At 34.9% G+C, this 16,447-nt stretch overlaps 1 protein-coding gene across 2 annotated transcripts in view; it reads right to left on the bottom strand.

The window, feature by feature from the left end:
• LOC111087435 overlaps window positions 1-16,447 on the bottom strand; it is a 72,043-nt gene that overhangs the window by 19,943 nt on the left and 35,653 nt on the right. For both annotated transcript variants that reach the window (XM_022394045.1, XM_022394044.1), the window contains 4 exons: window positions 15,495-15,714; window positions 14,939-15,064; window positions 11,445-11,638; window positions 9,485-9,648 (listed from right to left, as the gene is read on the bottom strand). In XM_022394045.1, coding sequence (XP_022249753.1) covers window positions 9,485-9,648; window positions 11,445-11,638; window positions 14,939-15,064; window positions 15,495-15,714 — 704 coding nt within the window. The remainder of the gene's footprint in view (window positions 1-9,484; window positions 9,649-11,444; window positions 11,639-14,938; window positions 15,065-15,494; window positions 15,715-16,447) is intronic.

Below are 16,447 nucleotides of genomic sequence, written 5' to 3'. Positions count from 1 at the left end.
AGGACAGAAGTAAACTAACTTTTAGGTTGTACCTAATTACTAAATTTGAAATTAAAACTATTTCTACTAACTTTTTCATTGCATAATTTTATTCGTACAAGTTTTAATACTGAAATGCTACATACATCTTGAATACCTGCAGAATTAAAATAAGCCCATTAGAAAATGATAAATTACTTCTTGGTTTTTGCTAATTATGCAAAGGCTTTATGAAACTGCCTTCTGATACACTATATTAGTAGTTTTCAAATTGCATTCTATAGAACCTTGGGGTTCTGCAAAGGGTCATCATGAGTTCCCCATAAAGACAACAGGTAATGGCATTGTTTTTCAGTTATTAGATCTTAACCCCTTCCATACGATGACTCCAATGTTAGCATCATAGGAAGTATTGATTATCCATGTGATGACGCCACTGTTGGAGTCATCATGCTTAAGTTTATGTTTAAGAAGGAAAGTATTCCATAATGCTTATCAGAGCATTATCGAATGTCTCATAATGCTCTTCAATCTAAATGATGTCATTTTTATTGACCAATCAGAAACTTTCACAAAATAAGTGATGCATAATTGATTGAAGTAATAACGGGTTTGTGTCAGTTGCATGCGGGTGATGATTGAATGGTAACTAGCTATAAATACATCTCATTTGTTTGAATTGTTTGAGTAAAATAATACAAAAAATGTCGAATGGTGAGGGTATGAGTGACAGTAGTAGTGAATATGTACCAGATGAAAGTGATATGGAGTTTGATAGCTGTGATTATTCAGATTGCAGTGACATATTAAATTTCAAAACTTGCCTCAACTGAATTAAATGCCCGGAGGATGGAAACATGTTCCTAATGTGTTTGATGATGCTAGGCCTCAACTGGAGCCACAATTCGTGCATAATTTCAGTGGGATCAACCCCACAGTAGGCTTTTCAGATCACATGAGTGTTTAAGAGTGTGTGAAAAGGTTTATTATGAGTGAAGTTATAAACCATATTGCTTTTTGTGTAATTGATTCAGCAAAGGCTTTTTTTTATGCTAATCCACAAGCTAATGGAATTGTAAATAGTATCTGGTGTAAAGACGTCACTCAAAATGATATATTTATGTTTCTTGCTCTTTATTTTTATACTGGAATATGTAAATATAGTGATATGAATCATTATTGGCCAAGAATGCCCTATGAACCAGGCATTCATTTTCTTTGTGCTGCCATAATGAGTAGAGACAGGTACATGTCAATTATGAAATTTTTACACTTTATCAAAGTCAATGATGTGAAAAAAATGTACCTTCTACACGCTTGGATGCTTTTTGTGAGCTTTTGAGAAACATTTTGATGAAAAAATTTGGATGCAGGAGAACATATTTAAATTGATGAGGCATTAGTTTTATGGAAAGGATGGCTAGGCTTTCGCCAATTCATAAAAACTAAATGCACAAGATTTGGCATCAAATTATTTGTAATGTGCAACAGTAAAAATAATTGGTGTGGGTACAACTATAACTTTAGGGTGTACTATGAAAAAGACCCAAACAACCAATATTCTTTGCCTGATTTTGAAGGAGTAAATAAACTTGCATCTAGTGAAAAAATAGTTGTCCATTTATTAGAATCTGTTTTTGGACAGGGGCATCATGTAATTGTGGACAACTGGTATGCAAGTACTCGATCAGCACACTTTTTGGAGACTCAAAATATGACGATGACGGTAACAATTTGCACAAATAGAGAAGTCCCAAAATAGTTTGCTAATGAGCATCTGGAGCGTTATGACGTGGTTTTTGTAAAGACAATGCTCTGATAATGAAATGGGAAGACAAAAGAGCAGTATATGTGACAACCACAAAATATTAAGCTGGTTTTGTTGAAAAGGGATAAAACTTACTTAAGGGGGGACCAGAAAATTTTACGAAAAACCATACCACATAGAAAAGTATAATGAATACATGGGAGGAGTTGATAAAGCAGATCAGTTGCTGTAGCCTTTTGACCCAAGTCGTAAATCCCATGTGTGGTTCAAGAAGTTAGGCCTACACTTGCTGATGCGTATGCTGCTATATAGTTTTCTTGTTTACAAAAAAACTGTAAATGAAAAATTTACTTTCAAGCAGTATATCATAAAGGTCATATAGCAACTAGTGGAAATGCATAATTCAAAAGGAATTGTTACTCGAAAGAAATTCATTACCAGCAACCCTCATTTCTGTCCATGCTTTAGTTCCTATTCCACCTTTGCCTGGTAGTTCAAATATGCATCCAAAAAAGCACTGCAGAGTGTGTTATCCAAAATGGAAAGAAACAAGAAAGTGTTGCAACAGATACCCTGAAAAACCAGGCCTATGCAGTACAGAACACTTCAACATATGGCATAATAAATAGGATTCTTCTAATTATTTAAGTTTACTTCAATAAATTTATATATTGATATATTTTTAAAAGAGGACACACTATAATAGTAATATGTTTATAAATATGCTTATAAAGACAAAACATATAAAAACTAATGACTTTATTGGTAGGAAAGTAAAAGTTGTTTTGCACTACATACAGCAATTTTCACAATTCGTATGAAAAGGGGTTATACTGTCAGGGAATAAATGTATTTTTAAAAATCATGAGCAGTTGATATTCAGTCTTCTCCACACAGTTACACACACAAGCAACCGAAATGAGAAATATTTGAATGTATATAACTTTGCCTTATGTATGAATGATAAGAGACAAAGAAGACATGACTTATATTGAGTATAGTTAAAACATTTTCATTTCAAGATTATTTTATTGGATTTATTTACTATTATAGAATGTGGTTTTGGCAGATTGGCTCATTTTCTTTGTGTTGGAAGTCTCTTTTTGCATTATACAAATATAAAGTTAAACCAGTGCAACCAGATATTATATTTATTTATATGCACTACTCTAAAATCACTATTTCAACCAATAGCACTGTTAGCTATTTCACTACTACTTTTAGAGGAGTATCTAGAAATTGCTCATTATGCAGTAAAGTTTCTGAAGCCATTTGTTACAAACTAGCTATGTGAGAAAGGTTTCTCATTATATGTACCCACAAAGAACAAATATCAAAGTAGGCTGCAAGCAGAAGATGACACACATTTACAGTTGACAACCATTGCACAAAATATTAAAGAACTTTGTGGAGAAAAAGCAGGTGCATCCATCACTTAAATAAAGGTAATTATGTTACCATTAATTTTTTATTGTATGAAATATTAAATACTGTATGACCAGTATAAAAATAAATTTATTTAATTTTAGATAAATAAATAGCATAATATTTTTATACAATTTTACATTAACAATACTTTTATGAATGTTATAATTTTCCTATACTGAAAATAATTTCCGATAGGTACTTACCTCCCTTACAAGATCAGCTATTCTTGTTCAGTGCTTCCCTCTATATGCAAACTTTTAGCCTCCCCACTCCTGTTGGAATTACTATATTCCAAGATGTCTCTCATGTAAATCATCATGTGTCAACTCAACTAATAGTAGCATGATATACTCACTTGAATCCCTCTACACTCCTCTACCATACCTTCACTTCGAAGTATGGCAGAAGTTGTGAGCACTCGAGAAGTGAGGAAGAAGGATGGGGAGTGTGAGAAGAGGTAAATACCTACCAGAAATGCATTTTCAGTATAGGAAAAGTAACTTCCAATACGGTACTTATCTCCAATCAAAAGATTAGCTAGAATCCCACATAGAGAAGGAGGAGGGACTGGTGCGAGAGAATGAAAGAAGTAACTTCAAAAGGGTCTGAAGGATACCCTTGATAATGAGAGAGATATATCCAAAGATTAGAAGATGGAAACCGCACAACTTCTGAGCCAGATATATTCTTCGCCTATATGTGGAATGTGTAAGACGGTAAGGTGATGGCTTGACTTCAGTGGTTGTGTAAATGGTATCAGGAGGCCACGTCAACCAGCAAGATGATGGCTTAACTCCAGTGTTTGTGTAAGGGTGGAAAGTGAGAGGTGTAGAATGGCTAGTGCATGGCAGATTGTACTTGGTAAGCCAATTACATCCAAAACCTAATTGCAGGATACCAATATCCACATGAGGGTAGGATGAGGATCATTCCATCCTCACCTCCAACCCAGGAATTGGAGATTATGACCCACACCAATTTCTGGGTGTGACATAAGGATCATCGCTATCTATCAATCCAGGAATCAATATCTGGTATCTAAAAGATGTCAATCGCATGGAATCAATTCATGTGAGGACTTATGGTGATTGGTTCACTCTAATCCAAAACCTCTTAGCAAGGTACTGACATCCATGTGAGAGTAGGATTAGGTCTCCCAATTGAAGGAGTGAACTGCAATTTTGACGGCTCATCTCCAGTGTTTGTGTAAATGGTATCAAGAGGTCATATCATCCAGTAAGAAGACAGCTCAACTCCCATGTTTGAGTAAATGGTATCAAGAAGCCACATCATTCAGTAAGGTGATGGCTCAACTCCAATGGTTGTGTAGATGGTATCAGGAGGCCACATCATCTAGTAAGGAGACAGCTCAACTCCCATGTTTGAGTAAATGGTATCAAGAAGCCACATCATTCAGTAAGGTGATGGCTCAACTCCAATGGTTGTGTAGATGGTATCAGGAGGCCACATCATCTAGTAAGGAGACAGCTCATCTCCTGTGTTTGAGTAAATGGTATCAGGAGGCCACGTCAACTAGTAAAGTGATGGCTCAACTCCCGTGAAAGTGGTATCAGTAAAGTAAAGTGATGGCTTGACTCCAGTAATTGTGTAAATGGTATTAGGAGGTCACGTCATCCAGTAAGGTGATGGCTTGACTCCAGTGGTTGTGTAAATAGTATCGGAGGCCACGTCAACCAGCAAGATGATGGTTTAACTCCAGTGTTTAGGTAAATGTAATCAAGAGGCCACGTCATCCGGTAAGGTGATGGCTTGACTTCAGTGGTTGTGTAAATGGTATCAGGAGGCCACGTCAACCAGCAAGATAATGGCTTAACTCCAGTGTTTGTGTACATGTAATCAAGAGGCCATGTCATCCCATAAGGTGATGGTTTGACTCCAGTGGTTGTGTAAATGGTATCAGGAGGCCACATCAACCAGCAAGATGATGGCTTAACTCCAGTGTTTGGGTAAATGTAATCAGGAGGCCACGTCATCCCATAAGGTGATGAGTTGACTTCAGTGGTTATGTAAATGGTATCAGAAGGCCACGTCAACCAGCAAGATGATGGCTTAACTCCAGTGTTTGTGTAAATGTAATCAGGAGGCCACGTCATCCCGTAAGGTGATGGTTTGACTCCAGTGGTTATGTAAATGGTATCAGGAGGCCACATCAACCAACAAGGTGACGGCTCAGCTCTGGAGGACACATCTCATCTACACCAGCAGAATACCAACATCCTACTCTCGACTGAATGGTTCTAGCCCTTTCTTTGTGGAACTCATTCAGGAGGGTGCCTCTATGGTCAACAACCCTAACAGCTTGGAACTGGAAAGTGGTAAGGACTCCCATATTCCACTTATTCTGAAAAGCAGACCATAACAAATTGTTCACTCAAGGCATGGCAGGGATGGGCAGCAATATCCTTCTGCTTTACCTATGCATTCCATGGGTGGTACGACCCAAAATGGGGATTTTTATGAAGCAAAATATCGTGAGGTTATTCACAGTTAAGTGATCTTGTGTAACACCCCATCTCAATGGTGAGCACACAAAGCTATAGAAAAAAGTGCAAATCAACATGGCTGTACAGTGCAGATTTAAAGTTAAAGAATACCTGGTCAGGTAACACTTGCCACAGAGTGAGATCTATGTGATAAAAAGAGATAAAGGCCCCTGAAAGAAAGAAATTATGAAGAAAACTTACCAGCAAAAGTCGCACTGAAGTCTGGAGAATGGCCACAGGTGGTAGACGAAACCCCAATGAAAAGGAAAGTGCGACATGATGAAGATAGTGGGAGATGAACATGCCGGACTGTTGAATCCCCTCCATCGGATGTCAAAGATGAGAAGTGAGGGAAAATGTGAGATGTCAGATCTGATGGGAGGAAACCTGGACCAAGGTTTAGGAGGAAGAAGGTAGGGAAGAGTAGGCCAAAACGAGCCAAAAGAGAAATTCCACCACATGAGCCACAGAAGGCTTGTCAGCAGGAAACTCTCTGTTAGCAAGGTGGTGACATGTGAAACCAGATCATCTTGCCACGGACCAGACAAAGCCAGGCATTAAGATGCAGGACATGGAGAATGGGATGTAGAATGTGGGATTGGGACTGACAAAGAAGGGAGGGAGAAGTAGAAGAGAGACAGGTGGTGATAGGAACAGACATTATAGCCTTGGAAACCAAGGTTGAGCTGACCAATAGAGAGCAACCAGGAGGACCCAACAAGAAGTGGAGTGGACAAGAGAAGAAATCACCCAATGAAGCAATCAGATGGGAGGGTACACATAAAGGTATTTGTGTGACCAATTCTGGCTTGAAGGCACTGACTGCCAAAGCCTGTGAATGCAGTACGGGTGACAAAAAAAAGGGGCAGCTTGGTATTGAGGCCGATGGCAAAGGCATCCAGTTTGGGAAAAAACCCATTGATGGCAAAGATCCCTGAAAACAAATGGATTCAATACCCGCTCCATTGGATATATTTGGTCGGGGTGTGACAGACAATCCATGACAAGATGGAAAGCACCCAGCACATGATATGTGACAAGGAGAATGTGATGTGCATGGGCCCAGTATAATAGTTCCAACGTCCAAAAACATACGTCTCTGGACTGGGTGCCCCCTTGGTAGTTGATATGTGCTACCACCATAGAACTGTCTGAATGAATCATCACCAGACAATGATGGGCGAAAAGGAGGAGGTGATGAAATGCCCAATGTGCTGGTAGAAGTTGGAGAACATTAATATGCAGGACAGTTTCAGCTGCAGACCAATGACCTGAAGCTTCCTGGTAATTGATTCATACCCCCATCTCTGAAGGGATGTGTCCGTGATAAAATTTACATCCAGATGTGGTGGAGGAAGTGGCATGCCTCTTGTACGGTCTTTGTCCAGCTGTCAATGAAGACTGTCTTACAGGGAAGTAGGAAGAGAAATGGTGGAAAGAGGATCCAAGCAACGTTCCATCGTTCGTGAAGTTCCCAGTGAAGGGTACGACCTAGAGGGACCAGTACAGTCATGGAGGATCACATCCTCAAAAGTGATAAAACCTTGTGAGCAGTAAGTAACTGAGCTGAGAAGACATAAAGGAGAGGGCAGAGAACGACTGATATTGGTGTCGAAAAAGACTCCCAAATGGACTAGATATTGAGTGGGTCAAAGGAAAGACTTCTCCAATTTGATCAATCATCGCACCCGAGCCATCACAGAAAGGAGCTGGTGAGTATGAGTGGCTGATTGCTTTTTGGAATGAGCCAGAAAGAGCCAGTCGTCCATGTAATAATGAAATTGCATCCTCAGAGCATGGGAATGACATGTAAAAGCTCAGACTATGTGATAAAACACATAGGAAGCCAACTCAAGTCTGAAGGGAAGTGCCCTGAATTGGTAAACCACCCCAAGATGGACAAACTGAAGGTAAGGTTGAGAACGATGTGCTATTGGGATGTGGATGTAAGCACTGGAGAAATCCATCTTTGTCATCCACAACCCTGAGGAAAATGCCTATTTCAGGGTGAGAAAAGATTCCATGGTGAACTCGGGGGAGTACAATGAAGCGGTTGAAACAAGATAAACTGATGACTGGCCACTAATCCCTGGTTTTCTTGGGGAAATGAAAAAAACCCTAGAAGGATGGTGAACTAATTCAATCACCCACTGCAAAAGCAATTCTCGAACCACTTTTGACAGACGCTGGTAGGTCACGGGATCTTGAGGAGGAGGGAAGAAAATGGGGCAAGGAGAAACGGGAGGTGGGAAAAGAAACTGGATAGTGAATCCTTCTGATGGAACACATATTACCCATTGATCATCTATGAAGGATGCCAGTGAAAAAGAACCTCTAATAGTCAAGCTCCCATCGGACCCAAACCTACAAGGTAGTCACTGATGCTGCATCATCGAGGATTAGAAAGAATGGGTAAGGGTTGGGAGGATGAAAGATGGGAATAGGTGGTGTATGAGGCTGTGACTGAGACAAGCAGGCTACAAAAGTTGTAAGCGTTGATAGCTGGTGGGTCGATGTCAACCGAGGCTCAACAGTTTCTGGGACTGTATCAAAGACATAATGTCTCAGAAAAGGTGAAAGATGTAAATCACTGAGATAGGTCTGTATCAAAGACATGATGTAAATCCCTGAGATAGGTTGAGGGTAAATTGACCCGAGCCAAAACTGTGTCTCTACCTATAAGGTTCCAAGAACAATGAAACCACATATGTAATAACAGAACCAAAGATAAAATGTGGGCCAAAGTGAACGAGAGAAGTGTAAGGGTATCTGCAGAAAACCCCTCAGGATTTCTGTGAAGAATTTCTAATAGGAGATGTATGGAAGAAAGACACCATAATATGTTAGTCAGGGTAAGACGTAGGTCAGAATATTGGTCATGGGTAAGACTAACATTAGATTCAGGAGGTGGGAAAAGATGATCACAGTACTTATCATTCTGAATAAGATCAGCAAACTCAGGAGCTGGGAAAAGATGATCACAGTCTTTGTCATTCTGAACAAGATCAGCAAACTCAGGAGGTGGGAAAAGATGATCACAGTCCTTGTCATTCTGAACAAGATCAGCCAACTCAGGAGGAGCCTGGGTGATGTCAGGGGACAAAGGTTAACCTATGTAGTGCTCATTCCCCCCGGTGTGACCCCACATAGTAACAAGAAGTTAAAGTTCAGTAGAGGAGTGTAGAGGGAGTCACATGAGCATATCATGCTACTATCCGTTAAGAGATGACACATGATGATTTACATGAGAGACATGTTGGAATATAGTAATTCCAACAGGGGGAGTGGAAGGCTTGTGGCATACATAAAGAAAAAGTTGCATATAGAAGATAGCACTGAAAGAGAATAGCTAATCTTGTGAGAGAAGGTAAGTACTGTATTGGAATTGGTAACTTTCATCTAAGAGAGTTACATAGCTTCATAAAGTTTGAAAACCACTGCACTCTATCAATATCTTTTTTTAATCCTTCTAGTTATTAAAATTATATTCTTCAAACTGAAAATTACTGTAAAACACTTGGTTTTAGTTAATATTTCATCAGGGATGGTTGCTGAAGGATCACATTATAGATATATACCAAAATAAAGTATACATTTGTTTTTAACTTGAGCAAAGTAATAAAAGATAATATATCATTATTGCATAACATTGTGATTGATGAAACAATATTTTCTTTTGTATATAAGTAGTGAATATTGGTGATCTCAAGTAAGAAAAAAAAAAAGATATACACATGACAGAATTTAAATATCAATATAAGAATCAAACTACTGTTCTTTTGTAATAATGGAAGAGTTTACTTACACATTTAACAAATACAGATGATATCTTTTCTTGATGAGCTTTCATTTCTACTAAGATGCAAAATCCTGGTTCTTTGGAAGGTAGCCTCACCCAAAACTTCTCAGCAGCTGAGATACAACTCATTCCTTCTTCATGTTGTTGACTTTGTGCATTTACTATAATTTCTTGAATAATGTTTTGAAAGGAAATGCATTAAAAATAAAATAAAATATACTTTTTATTCTTAAAACTTCACAATTAACTACCTTTTTTTCGAATTATCAGACAAATTTTTTAAAAATATTACAAAAATAAACACCACAAATGAAAATTAATGGTTTTACACACTAAAACCATAAATGTTAGTTTTGTGAACAGAAACACTGTTGTATACAAATAAAAATCATTAAACACAAGTTTAACAGCAACCTTCAATATTTTAATGTATTTTTCTATTCTAAGCTATTCCAGTATTTTATAGTAATAAATGACTTATTGATAGAAAAAAATAATTGTAGTTATAAATATAAAAAACAATAATGAGAAGCTGTGGGAAAGACATTTCAGGTTTTTAGGAAGATTAAAATTTACTCATTTAATAATCACAATTTCCTGATTAGGCCACAAAAAGGCCTTTACAAGAAGTGAAGCAAAAAACCTAAATGGCAAGTGTAAGGATTTTAGTCTTCATCCAGGATTAAAGTCATACAGCAAACAATACCAACTTTCCTGAGTAAAACACTTTTGTCTTCTCCCAAGATTAGAAGAAATAATTTCACAATAATCTCAAACTTAATGGAAAGTACACTACAGTTTCAACTATGACTAATATTACTTGTAATTAGAACTTTTATGGATAAAAAACTGCAACCTTCATACAAAGCTACATTCCTGGACAAAACATTATATATTTTATGAAAAAGTAATAATATTAAGCTATTAATCAGAGCTTTTCTTATTAGAACGCTATAGCCTGCTCACAACTCTAATGTAAACCTATACAAAAGTCTCGACTGCCTTTTATAAAACACAACAAAATTTTTCAAAAGTATAATAAACCTAGAAACATAAAGTTATAAAACTGTTTTCATGTTTTCTGAATTAGCTGTAACTTATTCATCTGTAAGTGACTTAACATAAGTTGACACCAAGACTGGACCTTGGTAATATTTCTTCAAACACTTAAAAAAATAATCCATATTCTCAAAGTGAAAATTAAGAATTGTCTTGGTATTCATACTAATAATGACACTTGTGAAATAATGTCTTTGTAGTTGCTTCCACTGACAATGCTTAAATCTGAAAAGTTCACAAGTGAAAAAAAATACAAATCATTACACACGAGTGCTAAATTGAGAAGTTATGATTGTACTCTATAGCATAGAGGGAGACAGCTGTGCTATGAGGATGTATCATATTCCTATTAGTGGAGGGTTGTCATGCTCATTTGCAATGTATAAACACGTGATCTTAGGTGGGAGCCTCAAGGCTAGTGACAATTCAAAACTGCGCATATAGAAAGCAGCGCAAGTTGAGAAAAGCTATTATATGACAAGAGGTAAGGTATTGTATTGGAATGTTAATTTGAATATATATCTATTTTTGAAATAAGTTATTTTGTTACATGGTTATGAATTGATGACAAAAGGATGTAATGTACTTTTAATCAGTAAACATTAGTTCATTTTGTGAAGTTTTTAAAAATGTTTTAAGTATTTTTCTCTAAAAGGAAAGTATGTGTAATTTCAACAATTATAAATAATTCTCATTGTTAGTGACACTTGTGAAAACTCTTGTATTTATCAAAAAAGGAGAAATACTTTGGCAACATGTAAGGGCTAAACTGACAAAAAGGTCAGAACACAAGATGCCTCAATTCTGTACATCTGATAAAAAAGTCAGGGACAGATATAATCAAAATAAGCCTTATTTTTCTTGTTCTTAATTTTACAGACAGAATAAATATGAGAAAAAAAATCACCTTCATTTTCTTTCTTTTCTCTTTTACTGAAATGAAAATTCCTTTCGCCTTCTGCTCCACTGGAGTAACTGCTTGTCTCTGTTATACAGGTGACAACATTTGACTTATGAGACATATCATAAGACTTAGACTTGTGCATTTGACTGGAGTCTGTTGACATCCAGCTAAAAAGACTGCTTATACACTTAATGAAGCTGAAAAGAATAATAATAATACACGTACACATATATGTGAATAAAACTGTTGCATAAAATTGTCATTTAAATATTTCAACCTCACTACCTCTTCATAAATCATATTTTAATTTATACTGTTCTATAAACTTAAAAAAAGTTTAAACATAGAATTCACAGACCCAAAACAACTGATTAAAAACTTTCAACATTGTCACATGTCATAGTTTTATTTTATTTTAGTCAGTTATACCATATACAGCAATATTTATATTTTACACAAAGCTGCAAGATAATAAAACTATATGAATGGAGTAAATCTGAAGTTGTTGATTAAAAACTTTCAACACGTCCACTATTAGACAGAGTATTTTTTGCCCTTTGTAATGTCATACATTACATACATTATGCACAAAGCAGCAAATCTGACACACAAAAATACTGAAACAGTTTCAAAAGCAAAAAATTATGACTAAGCAAAAATCTGCAATTCAGCAAATAAAATTATTTTGCAATAAAACATCTGATCAATTGAACTGTAAAATAACTGGTGCATTTGTCAGGACTACTGGCACCAGATCACTGTATTAACCTTTCTGGATTGAGAGGGGATTTCTCACTGATATATCTTGTTCTTTTTCTTTTGACAATCAAAATACATAACTAAATTGCATGACACTTACCATTTAGTAGTACTTAGTTTAGGTTAAAGAAAATTATATAATTTTACTAAGTTTTCTATAATTTTGTATGATATAAAATCTTCAAAATCCTTTTGTGAGACACTCTTTTGAAAATATATTAAAATATTTCATTTCATCTTAGAATTTCAATTTTTTTGTTGATGAAAAAGTTCTATTTTATATATTCAGTCAATTTCAACTTAACTGAATTTCATTACAATATTTTCATTAAACTTTTTTGTTATTGTAATAGTCACTACTTCTGGCTATATATTGTAAAAAACAGTCAGACTAGGAAACAATGTTTCCTAACTGCATTCTTGGTCAAAATCAATTTATGTCCAATAAATATACTTTGTTTTCAATAAATTCTAAGTTATTTTATTTATGCAATATGATAAACTTAATAATAATATTCAACAAATAAGGACTTGAGTCTCCAGTACATTTTGCTGTTGCCACTATACTCCCTAAACATAATATGGCTTTCCTGATGTCATAGAAGAAAATCAGAGTTTTACACACAAATATAAGATAGTGTGAAAACATTTTCAGGAATGAAAAGAACAGCTATCAAAACTATAAATAATTCTCAATATAGAGTGATAAAGTAGCTTAAGAAGTAACTTACTGTTGGATATACGAGACTGTTTGGTGTAAGTGTTGTTATTTGGTTTGTTTTGTGACTTAATATTTAATGATTATTTACTTTTCATAGCAACAGAGTTAAAAGTAATTATTTTAAAGGCAACAATTATGACAAGTTTAGTTGCATAACTCAGTAAGAGTCATACATTGTGATGGTTTAATTGTTGATGCCAAGTTACTCAAATGTTCGGTATTTTTCTCGTTACCTTAACTTAGCGTTGTTACATTATAGCATTGCTCATGTAGTTTATAGAAAGCTTGAGGCCTCAGTGAACAATGTATAAATATTGGCGACCAAGCAAATACAAGTCAAGTAGAGAAAAGGTGAAGTGAAAGTAAAGTTCAGTCAGAAAAAAAGTTAGAAAATGTGAAGTTAGTAGGTGTGTGAGTGAGTAGCCATAACAGATGATATTTTAAAGTTAGTTTCACAGTTTAACAGAGATAAGGAGAACAAGTTGTCTTGTCAAAGGGTGTTCTAAAGTAATTGAACCCATCTGTGTGGACGTTGATGAAAAGGAGACAATTATTTGAAGTTTGAGATATAACTGTGGTAACCCACAGAGTAACGTAAGTGAATCTATAGCAGATTGTACAGTAAGAAATGGAGTAGAAAAAAATAACTTGTCTTGTCAACTAGATTCAAAACTAATTGAATCAGCCTAAGTGGACTTTTGACAAAAAAAAGAGAATTATTTAGAGTTTTAGATATGACTGAGATATCGTATAGTGTAAAGAATTTTGTACATATGTTTGACTTGTTTTGAATATATCATTTTAAAACAAGTGGATTGTGTGCTATCCGTTTACTGTTCAAATTTATCGCCAACAAGTCACAAACACCTATTGTAAAGAATCCAAGCCCACATATAGAAACTATGACACTTACGGTTTAGTGAGAAAGTGATTAGATGTAGCTCCTGCAGAGAAGAACAATGGAATTTAGTGGGTAGTTTAGATGACTTAGGAAACATCACAGATCTGGGAATATTTTTGTAGTTTTTTCTAGGTGTTCTTGTAATCCCTGAAAATGTTTTCATGCCAAATTATAATTGTTTGAATGCTATGGTCTTTTTTTTCTGTGACAAGATAACAGGTAAGCCTTATTAGGTTCAGAGAGTTGTCATTTGTAGAAGCTACATCCAATCACCTTCTCATGAAATGATAACTTAGTTATCACACCATTTTATCCATTCTACATTGATATATATATAGTTTATAATGTGCTCTATCCAATGGTAGTTATTTTCAAAACTGTTTTTATTAGTAGTTGTTCCCATCCTTTTATGACTTCACATGTGATGTGAATGGAGGCCTTTAATAATAAATGGTCAAACAGAGAAAGAAAATCACAGGAAAAACAAGTGTTGGTTAATTGTTTTCTCATGGATTGTAGTATCTTAGCAAATTAAAACCTATGTCTTGCGATGGGCAGAAAAAAATCTCAAATATTTTTAAATGCGCTTTTTTACATACAAGACGCCTTAGAGCTGTGCAAAAATGTATGTTTGAACATTTTGTCATTATTCTTTGCTGATTACACTAAATAAATGTTGCAAAGTTACAACATATCAATTATAATATATTTTCACGAAAAAATTGTTTAAAAAGAGTAAGAATCCTTGTTTTTTTACTTGACTTTTGAAATTCTGATTTGCAGGTGTGTACTCGATACCGAAAAAGGTAGTCATTGGTCCACAAAGGATTAATAGTGCTCCAGTCTCATTTCAATTTCAAGTAACTAATTCCTTGCAAATTCTTTGGATTTTAAACAATTTTTAATACTTTTTGAAACTCACAATCGTGGTTTATCAAGACATACCACACTAGCAGTTTTTGTTTTAAAAGATATTATAAAATACCTTTTTTAATAGTTGTTCTAATATAAAATAATTTTAAAACCTGAAAATAATTTAACACATAAGTAATTTGAATTATTCTTTATTAGTATGCTGTATATTCTGAGACACTTGCATTCAAAAAGTACTCCTACCCTTTCTTTTCATTCTCTTTCTCTTGCATTTTCCCCATAACTGAGTAAGAGCTGCTACCAATAGATGCAGACTCACTGACATTAGTATTTCCACTAGTTGTGGTGCTATTGTTGTATGTTCTAGATCTGCATGGTTATAGGAAATGAACTATTTTCAATTGAATTTTAGATATATAAAATATTAAGCTGGACTTTTCTACAAGTTTTATCTGTGGTACTAAAAGTGAAACTTGTATTATTCAAAAAATACAATCACACATCCTTATCAAATGTCCATTCATTATGATTCAATCTTGTTTTGTCTTTAAAAATTCTAAGTACAAACAGTGTGTATTGTGACTGTCCATCTATACAAACTGAAAAGAATATGTGAAAAAAAAAACTTTTAATACTGAAAGTAACTAAAAATTTACCAAACATTAATTATTATGTCAAGTTTAAATACACTGCAATAAAATTCATGGGAGTTTTAATTAGCTAGATACTGTAGAAAACAATTTTCTTACTTGCTTAGCTTGAATATTAATACACATGACTACCAGAACATAAAACTTACCTTAAATCATCTGAGTCAGGTGACAAGGTTGGCATGGACATGGTGTTTGGATGATGGCAAAAAAAAACTTCCAGTCCTTCACTAAAATTATGTATATCTTCATGAGTTTCTAATGGCTTCACTTTTGAACGAGTTGGAGCTCTACTCTTAGGGCGTTTGGGCCGGGTTTTTCCTAAGTGTTCTAGTTTCGCTGAACTTGTTGATAAACTAAGGAATTTTTCTGAGGACAAAAAGTCCACATTTTAAAAAATCAAAATGTACCTTGACAGGTTTAATTGAACACAATGACAAAAGATGGAGAATTTATTAATAAAAAACCCCATAATTTAAAATTACAATCAATCCACCATATATAATTTACCATTTTAAAAACAAATTATTTATATTAATACCTTATTAATTTAGTAGCATCACAACAACTAATAGTAAGTGTACTTAAAACAAGTATGTTAAAATGTAAATCATTACTATCTGTGACTGGAAACTTTAGAAGCACACCTTCCTTCTCCACTCTTATGCACACATTTATAAACAACTTCATTTACTTGTGTAAGCAAAATAGACTTATCATCAAGAGATATATAGATACATGATGGCTACTCTGCAAAACTATAAACAAAAGCAAAGACCTCTTATATTTTTAAAAAGGGATGATAATGGATGCCTATCTAGTAGAACCTACATTACCAAAGACTATTTCTTTCACCAGCTGAATAAATATGTCTGTCATCAAGGTCAATCAACAGTAGCAATCAGAATGGATTAAGTATGCCACTGGAAAGAAATCATGGCCTCTAACTGTTGATGACAGACCAAAGAAAAAGCTTATTGGATAAGTTATTTAAAGAGCAACAAATGTAAAAATTTGTTCAAACTGACTAATTCCTTCAACAGTGATCAGGAATCTGCTATTTCAAACAATTTTGAAAGAAGAAGAAGAAAATTACAAAAAT

This window comes from Limulus polyphemus, unplaced genomic scaffold (assembly GCF_000517525.1).
Source record: "Limulus polyphemus unplaced genomic scaffold, Limulus_polyphemus-2.1.2 Scaffold2147, whole genome shotgun sequence".
Taxonomy (NCBI): domain Eukaryota; kingdom Metazoa; phylum Arthropoda; class Merostomata; order Xiphosura; family Limulidae; genus Limulus; species Limulus polyphemus.
The sequence above is the reverse complement of the archived record's forward strand: the minus strand, read 5'-3'. Positions and strand labels throughout refer to the sequence as shown.